The sequence below is a fragment of the Ornithodoros turicata genome, chromosome 1, assembly GCF_037126465.1.
Source record: "Ornithodoros turicata isolate Travis chromosome 1, ASM3712646v1, whole genome shotgun sequence".
In the NCBI taxonomy this organism is placed as follows: domain Eukaryota; kingdom Metazoa; phylum Arthropoda; class Arachnida; order Ixodida; family Argasidae; genus Ornithodoros; species Ornithodoros turicata.
Genome location: NC_088201.1, coordinates 24,296,510 through 24,317,235, shown reverse-complemented (window position 1 = coordinate 24,317,235; position 20,726 = coordinate 24,296,510). Strand labels below are relative to the sequence as shown.

At 45.4% G+C, this 20,726-nt stretch overlaps 1 protein-coding gene across 1 annotated transcript in view; it reads left to right on the top strand.

Moving 5' to 3' along the window:
• Nucleotides 1-356: 356 nt before the first annotated feature.
• The window catches only part of LOC135397717 (B-cell receptor CD22-like), a 77,931-nt gene continuing 57,561 nt past the window's right edge, over nt 357-20,726 (top strand). The window contains exon 1 of the mRNA XM_064629327.1: nt 357-822. Within this exon, the coding sequence (XP_064485397.1) occupies nt 750-822 (73 nt within the window). The 5' untranslated portion in view covers nt 357-749. The remainder of the gene's footprint in view (nt 823-20,726) is intronic.

Below are 20,726 nucleotides of genomic sequence, written 5' to 3'. Positions count from 1 at the left end.
CAAATTGCAGTGGTACTTGCTTAGGTGGCGCTGACGACCATCGTCCGCAAAACGCGTATATAATCACCTTTCCCTATAGACCAATTAAGATGTTAAGTATCATAGCACCGGTAATTATCGGGAGTGGTATATGCGTACTTTTTTTCTCTCTCAGAGCAGTTCACGAGAGGGCCAAACTGGCCATAGACCATACCAGGAAAGCCACAGTTTGGTTCCTCCCGTCACAGTACAGCATCCGGAAAGAAGTCTTGTGAGTCGAGATTAAGTCGAGAGAAATATATGTGAGAAGGGTAAATAATATATTTGTCTTGCAGCCTTCGGTGATGCTGGTGGACACTTAGACGGCTGACGAGACGTGTTGAAATCGAAGTAAAACTTGTGGGATACACGAGACTCTTGACAAACAAACTAAACAAAGCGCTGACACTTTCAGTTCCGATGAGCTTCGATGGGACGATTGAAACTTGCTTTCGTACGCACAAGGTAATGTTTGCCAGTCGTCCCCCCATGAAAAGCGCATCCTTTTGAGGAGAAGGGGAAAACTGGCGCTTTACAAACAGCATCGGGAGGGAGTTGCACCGAGAAAGGCCCTTTTCCTCTCCCCAGCATCAGCGAACCGCGCCTGCGCTCGGGACTGCTGCCGAAACTCCGGCTCGAAAGTGTTGTGAGTTTACTCGGAGCTCCGACCTCGATGGTGGAACGGCGGGACCATCGATTGAGCCGCCTCGTCGTCGGACCTGTAGAACGCAATGTCACTACTTCTGGCCACGTGGACGCTCACTCTTGCAGTGGCCTACGCTTGGACAGAGTACGGGAACGCAGGTCAGAGAATCGTTTCCTTTTCTTTAAGTTTTAGAAGTCACCTCAGTGGGTTGTGGATATGAACGATTGTTTAGTAAACAATAAAAAAGAAGCCAATGAAAGAAAAGAAACTGGGTTATGGCGTGCAACCACCTGATATTTTCCTTGTGTCAACGCGGAATTTAAAAATAAAATATTCTGTGCGTCCCTCATTTTTATCTTTCGTACATGCTGGACTTTAGTACCTACGCAAACTTTCACATATGCCATGCTTAGAGCCTAATGAAGCTGGACTGGAGTTCGTCCTGTCGTTGCCTGTTTCTCCTTTGTTTGATGTTTTTGCAGCTGCGTAGTTCAATTTATTATGCACCGACTACCCCAACTAAAGACTGTTATTGGCCAATAGCTAGAACCTGTAATGAAATTTAAAATTGTACTCCGTAATTAAACAACAAAGGCGAGAGTTCCACGTGCAGAAGACCGTCGTGAACTTCTCTGGAACAACCTTTCTACGGAGTACGACTGGTGTACTCACCACATCAGCACCACAAACGTTGTCCGGCTTCTGTATTTTGGGTCATTTAGGCTGTATTGCGCCTACTGCAACCCGTCCTTTGTATGATGAAGCTGTTTGTAATTAGCGAATGCCCCAATTTCTGTACTTTTTGCACTTTTATTCACTAGCCGAAACACAAACATGGTAGCACTTATCAACGTTCCATAATCGCCTTTTGTTTAAACGTTAATTTGTAGATTTCCTTGGTTTCTTTTTCTTGTTTTTTTAAGTGAAGGAGGACGGAACGCGAATACCAGAATTGAACTTAAATGCGTGGCTTCAAATATAATATATTTACGGACTCCTTCTCATTAGTTCCAACTGGAATATCTTGCATACCTGTGCGGTTTTATGTAACACAGGTTATTTCAGCCCGTATAGAGAATAAACGTTTCCCCTTTTCACGTGGATACTTCCATCCTGCCATCGCTATCCACAGCTCGTGCATGAACACGAGTGTTGCTTGTTTCACGACCTCTTCCCCACGGTATAGTCTGTACCTTCTGATATTTCTCTGAACAAGAAAAGGCTGAACGGAGAGTCACTGATTTCTGAACCTGGTGTGCTCAGAAATCAGGGACGCATCGACGACCGAAGTTGATACTTTTGCCAGTGGTATAGCAAGATGATAGATATTACGTACGTTTAAGTTGTCCGGCCTTACTACATTGTTTAGTTCGCAGCAGCTTATCGGTGAAAATATACTGTCTGTGTTTGTTTGCTGGTGGCGCACTTCTGTACAGTGGCCACTCAGACGCCCTCCGCTCACGATTTGTGATTAACTCCTCCCGAAGACCCTACTGTAGTCTTCATATTTCCAGAGATGTGGGAAACACCATCTAGACGTCGCAGCACTAGGCTAGCTGCAATGACTAGTCCATTATGCCGCCAGGAAGCAAAGCCACGTAATACTTCTGCTACCACGTTCACGATGCATTAAGCGCAACCTTATAAACGTCCATGCACTCATCTATCAGATTCAATAGCACGGCAGAAAGAATCATAAGTCGCCGACATTATGAGCGCTAACGATTGCGACTGTATCGATCTATCACTTATCAGAACTGGCATCAGTTATGTTAATAAAGTCCCAGTTTTTAGCATCAGCGTCGCCTGCGTCTCGTGCTTCGCCCTCTTTCGCGATTTCACCGGTATACCCATCAATAAAGTAATAAACTCCGCAGTTGTCATAACGATTGTAACTTGCATCTAATATACGGTTTCCGTAACACGTCACACAGTCTCAGTAGACTATCGTTACAGATGAACTTGGTGGTGTAGTACTTGGCTAATTTCCACGTTACCAGGGCCTTCCCTACACCCCACCCCACCCTTGTTTTTCTGCAACAGCCCCACTGAAATGTCTGAGACTGCCCAATACAGCTCAGCTACCAATGTACATACCTACAATCATGTGTCCATATACATATACCTCCCCCCCCCATGGAAGCTCGGTACCTCCCCCCCCCACACCCCGAAGTCGATTTCTGGGAACATTACTGCACGTTACCCAATTAGGAATTCGTCTTCTTTACCCAAACTCATAGCCCTTCGTATGATTCACAGATCTTGTTGCATAGTGTATGCAGTACAACGATTCAGCAACCTTTTGACCTCAGAACACCAGATACTGTTGACGACGATTATCGCTTTACGATCCTGAGTGTACATTTACATTTGCTGTGCAGCTCGAAGCGGTTGACAGTATGCATCTCCGGGGAGGCATGGTACCATCGCACTAAAATTCAATCGTACGGAAGAGATGAGCAATGCGGTGAACTTTTGTGAAACACGAACTCGGTCTCTGGTCGAGGAATATGTGGGCTTCTGCCTGTTCTGGGCGTTGCGCCATGGCGGATGCTTGGAATGACCGATTTGCCGCGTCAGTAACCGGTTGTTCTGAATCTGTCATCGACGGCTCACGCCTAGACGTCAAACTCCTACCATCCTGGAAAGAGGAAACCCAGGAAGGAAACACGTCCTTCTTAGTGCATAGTTATACCGACAGTACATAGGTGCGACGTCGCCTCACTTCTGTAGACAGGCTTCTGTAGGCATTTTGTGATGGTCATTCGTTTCGTCCAAATGGTCGACACCGAATGTTACACCCGGTCGAACAGTAACCAATAACGGCTGTAATCCGTTTCAGAAAGAGATGAATGAAAGAAAAGGAAACTGAATTACTGCACTGAAGAGTGATTGACAACATGCAGTTTCTCATATTCGACCCAGTTGCAAAAAACCCACACTGGTTTTACGGGTCCGGCTCAGGCGAAAGCTCAAGAAAACTTTCAGTGGACAGAGTGTTGTTTGAAAGGTTTGCTGCTATGGCTCGTGCTCTTTAGTCTCAATCTAACCCGTCCAATATTCAAAAGATTTATCCGGTGCAGTTGTTCTTTTCTAAAGCTTGTTCCTCGCCGAACTTGGTGGTTGCTTCCCTGTACGGCACTTGTCGAGTATGTTCGAGTCCAGTATGTCGAATATTTTTATTCCTGTATTCTTCTTCGAGCGCATCTATCTATGTAACTTGACAGTTCGGCTCAAAAGTTCCAACACACACGGTATGGGACACCTGTGGTGTGTCATGCCGAAGTTGGGGAGCTTCTTTTCCTTGCAGCCAACCAGCTGAGCTGTGGGAGAGGACTTACAGAAGAACTGACAGTCTTTGGAAGGGCTAACGACTTTATCAACCAAGCACATGAAATGTGCCGAACGTTCATCCATTACGCATCCTTACGAGTGCTACGTTTTGAGGATCTCATTTTCTTTGACACTCGGGTCAATGCAAATACGTTTGAGTTCAGATAGCACTTAGAGAAATGGTTTATCTGCTGACCCGGGTGAACCGCGTTCGAATGCGGGCGCCGGCTGTGCTGTCCGGGTGTTTTCCATGGGTTTTCGTCGGACGCTTTAAGACAAATGTCGGCCCAGTTCCCTGTGAAGTCTGCCCAGGACGCACGATCCCCCCTGGGATAGTCGTGACGTTGTCCGCCTAAGCGTGGCTGACTACGGCAAGGAGGTCCATCACCACCGCGTTATCTGCTATTTTGTTTTGTCCGCTAGTAGCTTTGGGGAATGATAAACCCTTAACCATTATTACAATTGAGTACTTCCGAGCCTGGTGGGGAGCGGCGAGTTCAGGACAGCGTAGAGTGCATAGTTACGCGGCCTTTCACGACTAATGCTTGAACCGATGATGCGGTTTTTAAATATGAGCATCCATTGCATTTACAATGGACATTTATCGAATCATACATATTTTTAACGAATTTTCTGATGAAATTATTTCGAGTGTTTCGCACCCACAAGCGTATTCAGCGTGTATAGCTTGGTATAGCGGCATCGAGCATTTTGAATGCTTTTAATTTTATGGAAACCTGATGATCACTCGTGACATTTTTCTCCGGGTATTCTTGCACAAAGTTCGTGTGTAGCTTGCACTGAATACCAATTTCCACACAAGTCCATAAGTAGGGTACGAGTTGCTCAGACACACCGTCTTCCGCGAGGAACGTGAATGTGGTGTGCCGTGTGTCGAGATTTCGGCGCACGTTAAAGAACCCTCAGGTGGGCAAAATTAATCTACACACCCGATCACTGTGGCGTTGCTCATGATCACAGCTGTCTCACGACGTAAAGCCCCGAATTATATAAAATAAGTCCATACAAATGCTTGTTGAACCTATATGGTGCGTCACAGATGATTCAAACGTCCTCTGCGTAACATTCTAAGCTAGCAGCTGCAGCAGCGAACGTTGTCCGGTATGATCTACATAAAATAACTGTTCCGTCATTCATCAAATTCGACAAATCACTGCAACACTTTCTTCTTATTTTCTTCTCCTTCTGTGTATATTTCGAGGGTTCGTTTTACGCCAAGGAATTCGGGAAGTCGATTCCTGACGAAGAGGAATGTTTTCAAGCACGCGCTTCATCCAGCAGCCTGTCATATTTACGCCCGACCGCATGCTCCTCTTTTCCCACTTCTTCTCTGTTGTTCCCTCTCTAGCAAAGCTTTTCGATGGTTGCTGCATCTCGTGGTATTCGTGTCAAAAACAATCTCCCAGAGCGGTTCGGTTTATTTCCATTGGCAACATCACGTGTGTAGACTGGAAAAAGATTTCTCGGGAACATTGTACAACTAAGTGAGTCCTCTGTAGAATAGCGCTCGAAAAAAAGTGTTCCGTAATAGCTATAGAAAACCAGGAACCTAACATTTTGCTGAAGCCCCAGTGTACAACTTATATCACTTATACCATAGGACCTCCAAGTGAAGCTTTTGACAGATTCAGCCATAAAAGTAGTACAAAACATTTGTTCAGCCCTAGATTTATTAACAGTTAACGTTCCTGGAGAAATCGTTCATCAATCGAGGGATTCATATATCGACGTTTGGAATGACGAAGGAGATACGTTTTGTCCCAGAAGGCACCGTTCATAAAGCGAGGGAATTTGTAAATCGAGGGTTCATAAATTGAGAGTTGACGGTTGATATAACTCCGACCTGATCACTGCAAGCATGAATGCGACGGATGCCTGCGAAAGATATATAGAAGAACAAGACGGGAAAACTATAGAGCGGTGAAATTGGTCTCGTTTGCACGATCTAGAGGCACTGCTTGAAATAACGACAAGATACCAAGTGCCAAGCGCATCACGCCATGTGAATGTACACGTGTTGTATTATTGTTCTTCATGCTATATCAGGAAAAACGATCTCTCCGCACACTTCGCCGCACACGGCTACGTATAAAGCTCACTAAGCTTCACAGAAGTTTTTCTATATAGTGAACTGCATGCAATATGGCTATGTCCCTGAGGTACGAAGTCTGTACGAACTCCATGATGTGCCACTGCTGCTGAGATGATCTTCCACATGAACGAAGAGAAATTTGCGAAAAATTCCCACGCTTCCATTCGATGACCCACCGATGATTCGGTGTCCTCCTCGTTAGGGTCCCTCCGTTGCAGTTGTACCATTAAACAGAAAACCATCGTCATCACCCTCATCACTGCGATTCCTGGTCACACAGGCATGCAGTGAAGAAGACAGCGAAATTAGCGAAAACGTCAGCGACAGTCCCATACGCACTGGTCATAGTGTTATTGGTCGTATTCTCGCTCCGCCTCGTGGGGTCTCTGGGACATTGTGTGTTTCAAGCCCAATTTTCAGTAGACTTGGCAGCGCTTCCTGGTCAATGCACTGCCATAGCTCTTGAGAGGGCCCCCTGAAGCGTACTAGGCTCCAGGAATCCCTTACGGCAGAGCCAGGATACAGAAGTATTGTCAACCGCTACCAACGCTTTGAGCACGCGCGAACGCCGCATCTTCTATAGTCAGTTGGTAAGAGTATTGGGTCCACTTGAATTTGTCCTTCTACGATGCCATGTGTCATGTCTGTTTATGTGAACAGAGCTCGTCTTCGTCCATGTCCGGTGAGGGCTCATGGAGAAGCTTCCGCATATGTCATTCATTTCGACTGCACTTTGTACATCGACTTCCAGCAAAGGTTTTATTCCAACTGTGCTGGGCCTTTGGTACTCGTGTAAAGTGGCGTTCATGGAAGCTGTAGATAATCTCTTGTTATCTACTTCTCTATAAGCTCCGGCTACTTCCCGCTCGCAGTGCTCGGATATGCAAAAACGTGTTGATTGCCGATGCCTGTGCATCACCTGACTCCGCCGATGCCCGATTACCTGATTTTCAGTGTTCTTCTGTGACATATCACCCTAGAATGCGCTTTCTAAGAGCCAGACCTATCGCGTCAATGCCTGGGAGCCATGTCTCCGGACAAGAAGGGGAAACCTAATGAAATAATTGCAGTACGGAAGAGTGCCACAGCTACCGCAAGACGTTGTGCGTTAGTTGTTCGGTGCCCATGATTGCGTGCACCAGGGGATGTCTCGCCGTAGCAGAAGTAAAAAATTGTTTATAGGGCAGTGGATACGGGCTACTAGGCTGTTAATTCCTGTGGAACCTGCGAAAATTGCAGGGGTATCGATGGGCAATGATGCGCCGTCGGACGACGGCGTCCCTGAGAAGTTGCAATGGATCGTCACCAACTGCCCTGCCTGACTACCTTAGATAGCTATAATCAGTGCTGTGCCCTCTACCAAAATAATGTAACGTGATACCGATACTTGTTACTTAAAAGTGACGCTATACCGCTACCGTTACTCATAAAAGGTCCCGTGATACTTTATCCACTACATTTGCTGAAATTAGAAATAGGTGACACGAAAAGCATGCACTTGAACCTAGCTCATGCTGACACTTCATTTGCGTAAATGAACTAGGCGACAACCGTCCCTGCCACAGGAAAGATAAATCTTTATGATTGGTTAAACCTGATCGTTGACTTTTAACAAGACTTCTAGCTGGCGCTCAAGGTTATCATCTGTCACTGGTGCGCTTTTTTACCGCAAGCGTATCTGCACAGACACTGAAGAGACTTTACACTGACGCAGTAGAGGAAGCTGCTGTTATCGTTTGATAAAGACAATGTACATTAGGTAAGCTTCAGAGCAGCAAGTTTCGAGTCTTGGGTAGCAGGAGGAACCGTGTGAGCCATTCGTCACCGGTGGTGGTGGTGGTGATGTCGAGTATACCCCTTGCCGTAGTTGGCCACGCAAAGTGCGGGCAGCGTCACGACTAAAAAGGGGAGGAGGGGGGTGAGAAGTCCACGACGACGGGGTATCATTGAGGGCACAACCAGCCAACAAACAAAGCGGCGTCTTCAGGACCGGAAGTAGGGGGGAGGGAAGGGGGGTTACTGCTCACACGAAGCTTCGTTTCCGAACGCAAGGAAGCCGTCCACTGTTGAATCAGCGTTACGCGTAGCGACTGGCCGCTGGTTCGACAGGCTCCATGTTGAGGGCTTTTCATCCTCTCCTCGACAAGTTCAATAAATCGTCAACAGGATATGAGAAAATCGGTATCGCTAACTTACAGGATCGCGCTACCATATATTTGTAACGGAAGCACTCGTTCCGCTGCCTGTTTTAAACACTAGCGCGATTACTGCTTCGCTACTGAACGAAGTAGCGATTACAGAAACGGTGTTACACAAAACACTGAATTTGTAATCTATGCATAAGCTGATCATATACAGCAATGATTACATGTATATGGCTCGACTATGTCCTTGGATGAACGTGTACGACATGGCGTCTGTGAGAGTGTTCCAGATGCCGCTAGTTCCTGCCGTGTTAGAAGCACGACAGATGTCCGCTTTGGCGCTGATGATTGTCGCGTTACCGCCAGAGATGCTTCCGCGCCATAAACACCCAAATTATCATCACCATCAACGACGTCAACCGCTGTTCATGCATGCAGCAAATGCCTCTGCAATGAATGCGTTTCATCATCGCCTTGCTTGCTTCGTAGTTTGATTGTAGCATAATACTGTTGCGTATATGATACAACTAATTTGATAAGTATCACTCCATGAAAAGCACGCAAATGCGAGTGACAGAAGGACAGAGTGTTCCAGACAACATTTGGTTTGCTGGAAGGCTACATTGCGTTTTTGTATAGGAATGCGACTTTACGCTAATTATTTTCTTACGCTTCTTTGTACTCTGTTGAGTACTTGAGTATACGCTCTCGCCTGGCCAGGCGTCGCTTCTGCGGGAGGTGCTACAAGGCACTGAGCGAGCACATAAACAGACAGCGTCATAAGGACTATTATTACTCGACGACATTGCCATTCCGAAGTGAGGAAAATCAAAATACCTAAGATCATTAACTTTAATTTAAAGATGTTAAATTTTACGATAATTGATGTTGATCTTCTCCAACAGTCAATCTTCAACACGCCTGTGCAGGCAGGTGATAGCATTCCTGCTGGTATTGCCTACATGGTATGTGAACACGCTAACAAAACTGCCTTTCGGTGTCTTGTAGAGGGTTGCCGCAAAAACAGTTCCACATCATATCGCGTGTATCCATTAGGAAGATGGTAACTACAGTTAGCAAGCTACTATATTAAGCATACGCTGCATGGATTTATCATGTTATTTAAAAAATGTATTTCCCAACCGCCCCAACCTCGTCAGCGTATCTGGCGGTACCTTAAGAAATCCTTGCGTCGTTACTCTGTCTCGGACTTGGACTTTCGAGTTCAGAATACGTCTCGAAGGCCAGTGCAACAGGTTTGGTTGCCAACGAAACATGATATGTTCCGCCATCTATCGCTTATATGCGAGAATAAAATTCCGTCGGCGAAACATGTGTACGCTAAATACGTTAACATTACATGTAACAAATAGTGAGCAGGAGTACCAAACACATGTAGCACAACTAAATTTCGGAGTGAAGCCACGAAAACAAGAATATGGAACTATCAAACGGAGAAGCACATAATGCTCATTCCTGCTTCCTAGATAATGTGTGGACGCCGCCATCACTAAAAAGCGTTATCGCAACTCATCTCACATACCCTCCATTTACCTGGATCTACTACTTCAACGAAAGTTGTGCGCTGTACATAATTTACGTGGCCATTGATACTGCTCGTACCAGCCACATAACGAATAGCGACAGGACGTTGCTGAGCGGGACAAACGGCATTTTCTCATGCTATGAAAATTATAGGTAACGTATTTGAATGTATGTGGGTCAAAATGGACGGCGCATTGGCATGAATGCAACAGAGATGTTTGATGCTAGTTTATATAACAATGTAGGGCAAAACACGGCAATATAGCACGGTGATAACGTGGTAGCGTTGCACTCTAAGGGCAAAACAGAAAGAAAACTGTGGGTAGACTTAACGCAGTATACCCTCTAGAAAAGAAGAGTGATCGCTACAGTGCACAAGAGTGATCTGGGTGACAAAACTTTTACGCTAGCAAAGCAGCTGGGTATACACATCTTTCTTCTCTTTTTCTTCTCCTTTTCTTCTCTATTTTATCATTCCTTACACGGAGCAAACCAAACAATCTTCTCCTGCTAGGTATTTCGCTCATGTGTAGTCAAATTTTGGACTACGAAACTTCACAACTAGTTCTGCATACGCTTAAGTGTTTGGTTGGATTTCCTGGTGTTTGTAGCCACAACAAAATTAGAATTTGGGATACAATAAAAAGGAATATTAAAGTAATTTCGTCGCTGCTGCGCCATAAAAATACTAATCATCATCATCATCACAAAGGAATTGTCGAAACGACGCCAATATTACGGTTACTAATACGTCCTAATACTGTAGGCTTACGTAGGGTAACTACCCTATTGCAAAATCTTTCAGGAATCGCACTAAACCATTCTTGCAAGATTCTGAAAGAATCTGTGTGTGATAACGGAATAATGTCCCAAAGAACTTCTGTCGCACTTTCTCATAAGCAATTTATAAGAATCACCCCCCCCCCCCCGTTTCTTACAGGAATCCTACAGGATTTCCCTTAGACTTTCCAACAAACTACTCACTACTCACAAGACTACTGCTACTACTAAGACTACTACTACTACTTCTACTAATAACAAACTACTCACAAGATTTCCAATACGCCTCGCTGTGGTAGGTTGTATGAGAAACAAGGAGAAAAAGAGCCATAAAAATCAGCAGATATGTGCTTTCCATTCTTTGTTCATATGACTTGGGAAACTTCTGATAATAAACACGGACGAATCAAGCCCTTGAAAGATATCACACAGAACAATAAATAACGGCGACAAATAACTTGATTCAGCACTTACGTACCTTTGAAAACGCATCCGTTCATCAGCAACGCACACTGAGCAATGCCGTATAATGAACAAAGAGTTCAACTCATGGTGCACGCGTTTGCAATATCCGTAGCGACGACAAATTTCTTAAAGTGCTCTGTCTCTGGGTGATCGTGCCCTTCTGTGTTTCGCAGGCTTTGGAACTCGGGGTTTCCCGTCTACTTTGCCTTTCTTGCGTAAAGGCACCGTCCAACTTTGTCGAGACGATAATGGGTTAATTATCACCGCCACGTCGGATCAAATGCTTTAATCACCGTTGCCTGCTGCTTCGCACAGATTTAACATAGAAGAAATAGCGTTTCAGAAAGCCCGGTTACAACAACATGTCAATTAGGTAGACATCGAAACAAACAAACGTACCGTTTGCGCAAAGTACAGTTCCTAACGATCTCACTGTATTCTATCTTCCGATCAGCGCTCAGAATGCCTGCGAACACGGGCAAACAAGACGCATGAAGAATGGAAATGTATAGCGCGGACGATTATATACCACAAGCGTACGTATTATACCTCAAATGCGACGAAAATCGTCAAGGCGAGGCAAGGCTTCTTTGAGATGAGTAGCGGCGTCTACGCGCTTCCATGTTTCAATGCATACTGGCTAATCTGGTACCAGTTGGCAGAAACGTTTTCACAAATGTACGATGCAATGCACAACGGAACACAAGAACAATAGCTTCGAGCAGGGACGACAATACGGAGCTGCCTTGCTACCCTACCTTGCTACCCTAATGCTAAACCACATGGAGCGACAACTAGCGCGATATTCGCGTCGCGCGACGCATTTCTTCTTGCGCGACGGGTCAGCGACGCCGCTCTTTGTTACCTTCGCGACGTCGCGAGCGACCGACTCTGCGAGATTGCTGTCGCTATCGCCCGGCGCGATATCGGAAACCAGAGTACAAAGCACCAATCAGGACATATCGGCAGTGGCACCACTAACGAGGTTCTTTCGAACAAAGTGGATTGGGCACAATCTATCTGCGTAAAACGTATGTTTATCAAAAAACGAAAAGCGGCGACGAAGACGACGACAGCATACATAGAGCGCATGAAACCAAAAAGAAACCAAAGTGTGGTGTGCAGTCATGGTGTCCATTATGCGACATGTTGTACGTGGTGTCCATTATGCCACCTAAAGACGTGTTTGTATCTGTTGGTACTATAATTCATACTGGGACAACTCATACCACACTCAACTCATACCACGGCAACTGGTACCAAGACGACTCATACCGGGACAACTCATCCTTCGGATTTTTCCGAATAGTATTGTGATGAGCGGGAATACGGGTTGAAACCATTGACTTACACAAATGATTGATTAATATTTTAGTATTCCAGACGACGACGAAAATGTGGAACAATTTCGATTTGATTCCTTTTCAAAATTCCCTGTTTCCAACAATCATTGTAATGCGGCTTAACTACCCTTCAGTGCGCTCGGTATGAGTTGTCCTGGTATAAGTTGTCTTAGTATGAGTTGTCCTGGTATGAGTTGCACCGGTATGAGTTGAGTGTGGCATGAGTTGTCTGGAATGAGCTGTCCAGGTGTAGGTCGTCTCGGTATGAGCTGGGTGGCCGCCCTGTGGGAATATGCATGGGAAACTGCGTCCTCTGGCGGAAAATATTGAGGAAGAAGACATTTCTATGAGGAATTCTGAGAGAATGCCATGTTTTTAAGATATTTTCTAGTAAATAGGGGAGGGGGGTGGTGACGTGGGAATTCGGGGTAAATAGGGTATCATAACTAGTCACTCCAGGTGTACGTTGACAAGGTGGAAGTTAACGAGGCTGGCGGTGCTCGTGGAATCTTTCGTGTAATTACATTTCGGTTTCGCCTATGTAACGGAGATTAGTTAGATACGTTAAAGATATGTCTTTTGTTCGAACAAAATATGCCGTACATTTCTGTCACTCTGTAAGTGTGATGGGCTGACATATTTACCCCTACGTCTAAGCCCTGGAAACAGCCGTTACTGCGCAAAAGAGAAGTCGGCCTGTCTGGCATCATGGCTTCGGGCAGAGCAACATTGTGGAAACAACTGCTGTGCTTTTCGTTTGCTTGGTTGAAGCCGAGCGGGTTCCAAAATCGACCTTGAGAGCTGGCCCATGGGGTACATATTGCAGTGCGTAAAAGGGCGAATCCCATTCTCACGTAAATCTGCGGCGCTGTGTCGTTAGCCTCAACGTCTTAGTGCTACTTTCAACGCGATGTTTCACGCAATGGAATATGCAATGGAATGCGAGTTTACAGTACAGACGCGACTAGACGCAGGAACGAGCCGGAGCAAGCACTATATCACGCGGAATGGTAATGACAGTCATATAGGAGACCCTTTAGCCGAGCTTGTAGCGCTAAGCTACAACCTTTTTTGCGTCGGGAACTGAACTACGTATTATACCATCCTTACGAGCCAAGCAACTCTGACTGCAATGTAAGCACGATGTCCTCAAGGAATATAATGTTTTCGAGTAATAATGAGAATCTGTGCGTATCTTCATTTCACATCAGTAGATGCGTCATAAGAGGCGTCGTCTCATACTCATATACCTATTGACTCGAACGTTTTGCTTCATTTACACCGTCGACCCCTGGTCGTCTGCCTGGATTGCACTGCGACCGCAACCTGTTACACGACTTCTGCCGGACATCCTGTTCATATGCTCTGCCATGGCGGGTGGCAACGCTTACTCATCAGCCTACATCCTCAATCTCAAAAAGAGAGACATAGTTCACTGAAAGCCAGCTTACTACAAGGCTGCTCTGCTGCGAAGAATCTTGTGTGTGGTATTTGCACCAAGCACACGCTAGTATTTACAGACTGCTCCGTCGACCACCGTTCTAAAAGTGCCACCTCGACTACTGAAAGTATCCCTGCCCTGTCTGTATCCTGCCAAGGAAAATCTCTGCAGTGGCCAATACTCTACACAACTGGAAAGCTCGTCGCTTTACTACATGAAGCTGCTTCAGTACATGTTATGGACATCAACAAGGCAGTCATCCTCACTGACTTAAGCAGCGCAATCCAAAAATTACGAAACCCCTGTCTGACAGCATACTGGCACCCGTTCCTGGATATTGTGTACTGAACAGACATCGTGTGGCGCAGAAATCTCCCTGCAGCGCATTCCTTCACACGTTGGGATGAGCGACAATGAACACGCCGACCGTGCGACTGCAGCTCACGTCAACTGCAATCCGTCCTTACCAACGCCCGGAACAGTGATAGAGATATTTTCACTACTTCAATCAGAACACCGCAGAATCTGGTATGTGTTGTTAAACCGTCCGTTCGGTCTACCTATGACCGGTCTGCAAAGAAATATTCAAACAGCGCTCCAGTGGTTTTGAACCTAGTAACCGCTCACCAACTCGCTGCTATATACACAAAAGTCGTCTCCGTGAAAGACAGAAATCGCAAGCACTGTCGCCAGCCTGAAACAACTGAGCACGTCGAAAGGGACTGCATGCACGGATGATAGCGCGCACCAAGAACACCTAGCAGACTGCAAGAACGGTAGCAGGAGTGATATGGTATTCTAGAGCACAACGCAGCAGCAAGACAAAGACACAACTGCATACTTACAACTGACAGGTTTTATTGACAAATACGCTTAAGCAGACAAGGATTAAGCTGACGTCAGCCATCAGCAAGGCCGGGCAGCCTCCCCTATCTACACGCTTCATTCTTTTAAAAAGGGTATATCCTCTTCCTTTAAAAGAATGAAGCATGTAATAGGGGAGACTGCCCTGCCTTGCTGAAGGCTGACGACAGCTTAATTCTTGTCTATTTAATGGTGTCTTCGACTGGTCGTCCCGATACTCCGAGCTGGAGCGGGTCAGACCGCATCTCACTCCAGCTCCGAGCCGTAGGAATCGTGCAAAGCCGAACACGGCAGGTTCGAGCTGAGGAGCAGAGAGGGAATGTTAACTCATGTGGCTTCCGGTGTTGCCCTCGTAGTCAAACCGACGACGGCGCAAAATAGAGAACACGGCAGGCATGGCGGAACAGAAACAAGAAGCACCACTCAGCGGAAGCTGACGCAGTGACCGGAACCCAACCAGATTTCGCAACCGCTCCGACGGCGTTGGTGAGAGGACTCTAGAACGCTTTGAGTTGGAGGAAAGAGCTCCGAATGAACCAGTCGAATGCAGTGAGTGTGCTCTGTTTCGACCAGTCGAATATGAAACGTCGCTCCAGAGCGCCCCAAAGCGATCAGAACCAACCAGTCGAAGACACCATAAGCGTGTTTGTCAATAAAACCTGTCAGTTGTGAGTATGCAGTTGTGCCGTTGCCTTCCTCTTGTGTCCTTCTGTTGCTGCTGCGTTCAGTTCTAGATCCTGAAATACCAACTGCACCACTTCAAAGCGTTGGTGATATCGTACACCAGGGAGGAGCGCTTTCTGAAACACGCATGAGAGCCCACAATCTAGCACTCTTCCATCGTGAATGGGTGCATTCCTGAAGATGTATAATGTGCTAGGTCATGTTTTTGAGCCTATAATATATTGTAATTGAAGTACCTATAAAACATCGATTCTAATCGCCTTATACTCTCGCCTCTTCATATCCTCTTATCTCACAGCTACAGTCGTGACGTTGCCCACAATTGTACGTCCAACACCGACAAGCTGCTTACAGCATCACCTCCACCCCTGGAGCAGCGCTGGACATGTGTGGTCATACAGACCTTGTTTTTCTTATTTTGTTTGTACATACTGCAGCCCCAACTCGAGGTATTGCAGGAATGAATTGAAGAACCGAAGAGGAGGGAACTCAAGAAAATTGCCATGTATAGGGTTGTGTTCAGTGATACACTGAAGAAAGTAACTATATTTGAAACAGGAAGGGAGTTGCCTCAGGACAGAAGCCGCCGATATTTCGAACTGTTCGAAATATCGGCGGCTTCTGTCCTGAGGCAACTCCCTTCCTACATCTCTACCGGTTCGCTGGATTTCTACCCATCTATATCTGAAACAGGAATTCGGTATGAATACTGCTCCTGCAAAGCAAATACACAGGATTTTTTAATTATAGCATGGAATGTTTTTAGACCGGCGCCTGACATAAAGTGGAGTAAGTTCAAGCTGGGAAAGGACCGTATATACACTCTAAATATTTTCACACCCTTAAAGGTGTAAAAGTTGTGTATTCTCATGTATTACACCTATTTTACACCCTAGAACCTTGGCTTGAAAATTTTCGAGGGTGTAACTATGGTGAATTACACCCTTTTATGAGACATTGTCAGGAGGGTGTGGTGAGGGTGCAACAGAGGGTGTATTTGGAGGTGGGACAGGCTAAATATATTCCTGTTCCTGTGCAGTGTTGAAGTGCTTGTGGTACTCAGAACCTAAGCTTGTGATACAAGTTGTGATATAAAGACCAAATGCACAGTTACTCAACATTTGGTACACTGTCATCTAACCCCTCAAGGTTAGATGACTGGAAAATATAAAATTACTACTATGGTGATAAAGCTGTATTAAGTGATACGTTCGAATACCTTCATGCCTACGTAATGTAGGATATGTATGCTGCATGGCATAATGTCAACCTAATAAAAGCATAACTATTCAGTTCCTGTGATTGTGTCTGATATGTATGATGTCCGCATATACCCACATCAATCACCTATAACATGTGTGTGCTGTGCAACATGTGTCTGCAATGTCCTATTTTTGCTTCACACAGGGTACAGCTGAGTAGTATACCTACAAGTTCAGTGTGAGAAAAGTATATTCTTGACTTTTTAAAGAATATTTTGCATGGCTGTGATCGAAGAGTGATGCCAAGATAGCCACAATGACACTCGAAAGTACCAAGCATGTGCCTTCTGTAAAAACTAGAAACACTATATTTTCGCAGTGAAGCTGTAATAATTTCCAGCTGCCTCTTCTATGGTTTGCAGGTTACATTACACCCTTCCATACAATTACACCCTTGATTTCTTGATGGTGTTCCGTTACACCTTAAAAGGTGTGCGCCATGCACATGTTCTTTTACACCATTTAACGTGTAAAAGTATTTAGAATGTACGGAGAAAAGAAAGGATCATACTCAGACAGAATGAATCGACAGCCTATTGAACGGCTTCTAGTTTAGCAACGCCTGTTACAGGATGTGGTTCCCACATTTCAGACACATACTTTAGGATCGTGGTACTAAAGTTTTATACGCTTTCTACTTGTAACTTTTAACCTTACCAGTAGGCTAGCATTTCCTGTATTCACGATGCTTACACACAAACTCGCACACACACACACACACGAAAGCAACAGAAAAAAAAAAAAGGAACAGAAAAATTTTGGTTATCGAGAGACTCCAAACGAAGTGTTGCGTATACCTTCTCGCGCAAAAATGGCGCTTGAATGTTTACCTAGTTAACATCTCAGAATCCATACACGCATAGGCGTCTGTCAGCCTGTAACCATAGGGCTACAAGCAACTCAGAACAGCCCATGGGTGACAACGCCCTACAAGGGCAAGATGACGTTTTAGCTCAAACTGACTTTCTATCTTGTTGGACCGCTTAGTATTTTACGAGGATTCTTACGAACTCCGCTTCGTTCAGGCTTATTTAATTTGCTGCTAATGCTCTGTAGCGCAATCACTCAATAATTCAGTATGGTCGGGAAAATTTGAAATCGATGCTGCTAACAATACGCAGCTGCTATGGCCACAGAAAAATATCCAGAAGTTGCATAAAGTTGGACGTTCAACGGGAATCCTTTAATATTGTGTCGATTCACCTCCGCAGTCGGATTTCTGCCACCCTTCTAAGGATGGGTATCCAGTATCCTAGGCATCACTCTAATTCGATGAGGTCTGTTGGGTTAATGGGTGCTAATGGGTGCTAACGTCATGGTATTCTTTTGGCGCCTGCACCACATCAACATGATGTGCTTTAGAATCATGTGGTTTACATCGTGTCTGTAGCCTAGCACCCATTGTTCACGATGTCTCTTGCGCGAACACCACACCGCAGTTTCAAGAGGGCGTGACATTCATAACATGACATTCATCATATTCATCAGGAGGGCATTTTCCTGCAGTGGACTCCCACACATGTCGGAATTCGAGGAAACCAAGCTGCGGATGCAGCTGCACTCAGATCCCCTGAACTGGCCAGATGTGCGCCCCGTATGCTTCAGGAGGCCCGACGATAAGAGAATGCTGTCCAAAGTGTGTGACGACGCTTGCAAATGGAGGTGCGGAGTCCGGGCTCTTAGCCTCTACATTAGCGTTCCGACTCTCAACTCGAACGCCGCGTGCCATTGAATCATTGATACACTGACTTCTCCTTGATCTCCCTTTCGGTCGCGCGATGCTCTATACAAGCTTGCGAAGGTAAACTCGCAAAATTGCCGCACATGCGGCGAAGTGGAAAGCACAGCACACATTTTGCTTCGCTTTTTGCTTCGCACACTTTGCTTTGCTGCTCCCGATACAGTCTGTATCGAAGTGACCTTCGAGCTGCATTGCAATGTCACCGTCCATTCGACTTGAAGGAGCTTTTAGGAGCATGACAGGCTGAGCTAAAGCGACGAGCGACTTGAGCCTTGCGAAATTTCTTATGAACATAGCGACTTTTTACACATATTAACAGCTTCCCTCTCCTTCCGTCGTTCACACGCACAGACATGCATGTACTAACATGGACACATTCACCTGTCTTTACGAATTGGAGTAGCCGGCTCCTCGATTGTGGGGGCCAACATCTCCAGAATTTTCTTCTCTGCACCTCACTCTTCCACTCCACATGACACACACGCACACAGGAGCACCTAGTAGCTGTAAGAATATCTGAAAACTGGAAGAACACAATATATTGTTAAACTTGCAAAATGTGAAACTATGCTATAGTATTCTTTCGATGTTTGAACGTCTTTTTGATAGGTCCGACGTCTTTGTAGTCTCGATCAACAAGGCGTGGTAGCATCGTTAAATACGCGGATGTGAACGGTCTGCATCTTCCGGAGTCTGCAGGTAAGGAGACTGCAGGTTATTCGGACACAATGCTGTCTAGGAATCCGTTACCTCATACCGTGTAATACTTACCATGTAATTGATTCATATCACCATCGTCCGTTTTCCGTCGTCTAGTATTAGGTACACAACACTATTGTTACTGTTTTATAGGCTGTTTCCAAAACTCAAACACTATGAGTCCCATTGATCAATGCTTTAGAAAATCCTTATGCAGAGAATACATTTTCGTAGCCCGCAATCGTCAGTGTTTTTGTTTTATGTTCTCAATGCGATTGTACCGGCAGTTGTGTGTGGGGGGGGGGGGATATTTTTATTAGACCGAAGGAAAAAAACGGGGGAAAGGTCAGCCAAACGGGACGTCGGCTTGCTATTCCGCAAAGAAAGAAAATAAATGAAAGAAGAATAAAATAAATAAAAAAGAAAAGAAGTAGGAAATAAAGGATAAACTAACAAACAACTAACTGCGAACAGTTGTGGGGCTCACTTGCAGAGCTATCCAGCACTTGTTCTGTGGCATTCCTGCGTTGTCGATGGTGCGGTACGCGTGCATACTGCGCTCTGCTTCTCTCTTGACAGCACCAACTTTGTGTCCGCTAGAAGTACAGTTTCTCATTATTTGAAGTCGAGTAACCTAAAGCCGATTAACGAAGGAAGACGGAAGTCACTGAAAAGGTTAGCCAGCTGTAGGACCCGAACCCACATCTTCTGGATTACAGTAATTCCGAAGATGTGGGTTCGAGTCCTACAGCTGGCTAACCCTTTCAGTGACTTCCATCTTTCTTCGTTAATTCCTTAGGCACTTGAGGATTTGTATGTATTTGTCCTTTCTATGTGTTCCAGCCTCAGAACATCAGTTCTCTCATGTGAAGCCGATGTTCACGACAAACTTTGAAAGATATCAGCGTTCAAAGACCCCATCCCTTCAGGTCGCGCCCCAAAGGAGTCCGTTTGACTATATCGCGTTCATTGGAGAACTGAGAAGAAGCAACTTTTAGATTTTTTTCTTTACTCAAGCGGAAACATTGTAGATGAAGGAATGGATGAAACACGGAATACTTGATGCAGAGTGCGCACAACCATGCACATATCACTCAATTGCGATTTCCCTTCATACGGTACAACGGGAATTTCACAAGTAATGGATTTCAGCAAGAGAGGCGGAATGGACGCCAGCAGTGCTGCCATGAAAGCCTTTAAATAGCCGTGTTTCTGACGTAGTACGTATTTCGTTACGTAACAGCTAGCCTTAAGGCGATAATTCTATAAGAGTATATTTGTTCGCGCACCAAAGATGCCGCCAGGCTACTTTTTATCTCAGCCGTTTACTCTTCCATCCTCTCCATTCCTGTTGTAGCTTCGAGTACAGCAAAAGCTGACAGCAGTGTGAGATTGCCCAGACCTTCTTCGGCAGTGCCTGCTTTCTGCCGACTCCTCAACAACTTTGCTCAGAACGTTTGACGCTTTGAGGATGCTCCGATGTCATTATACCTGATTGACAATATAGCCGTACTATGCTTCCGAACATAATTTATTTCGGGATACAAGGGCAACTTCATAAATACTTAGGCTAACATGTATGTATGAGAGGACGAGGAGAGAGTGATGGAGCCTCTAACGTCTTTATTGTTCGCGGGCCTTCTTGTTC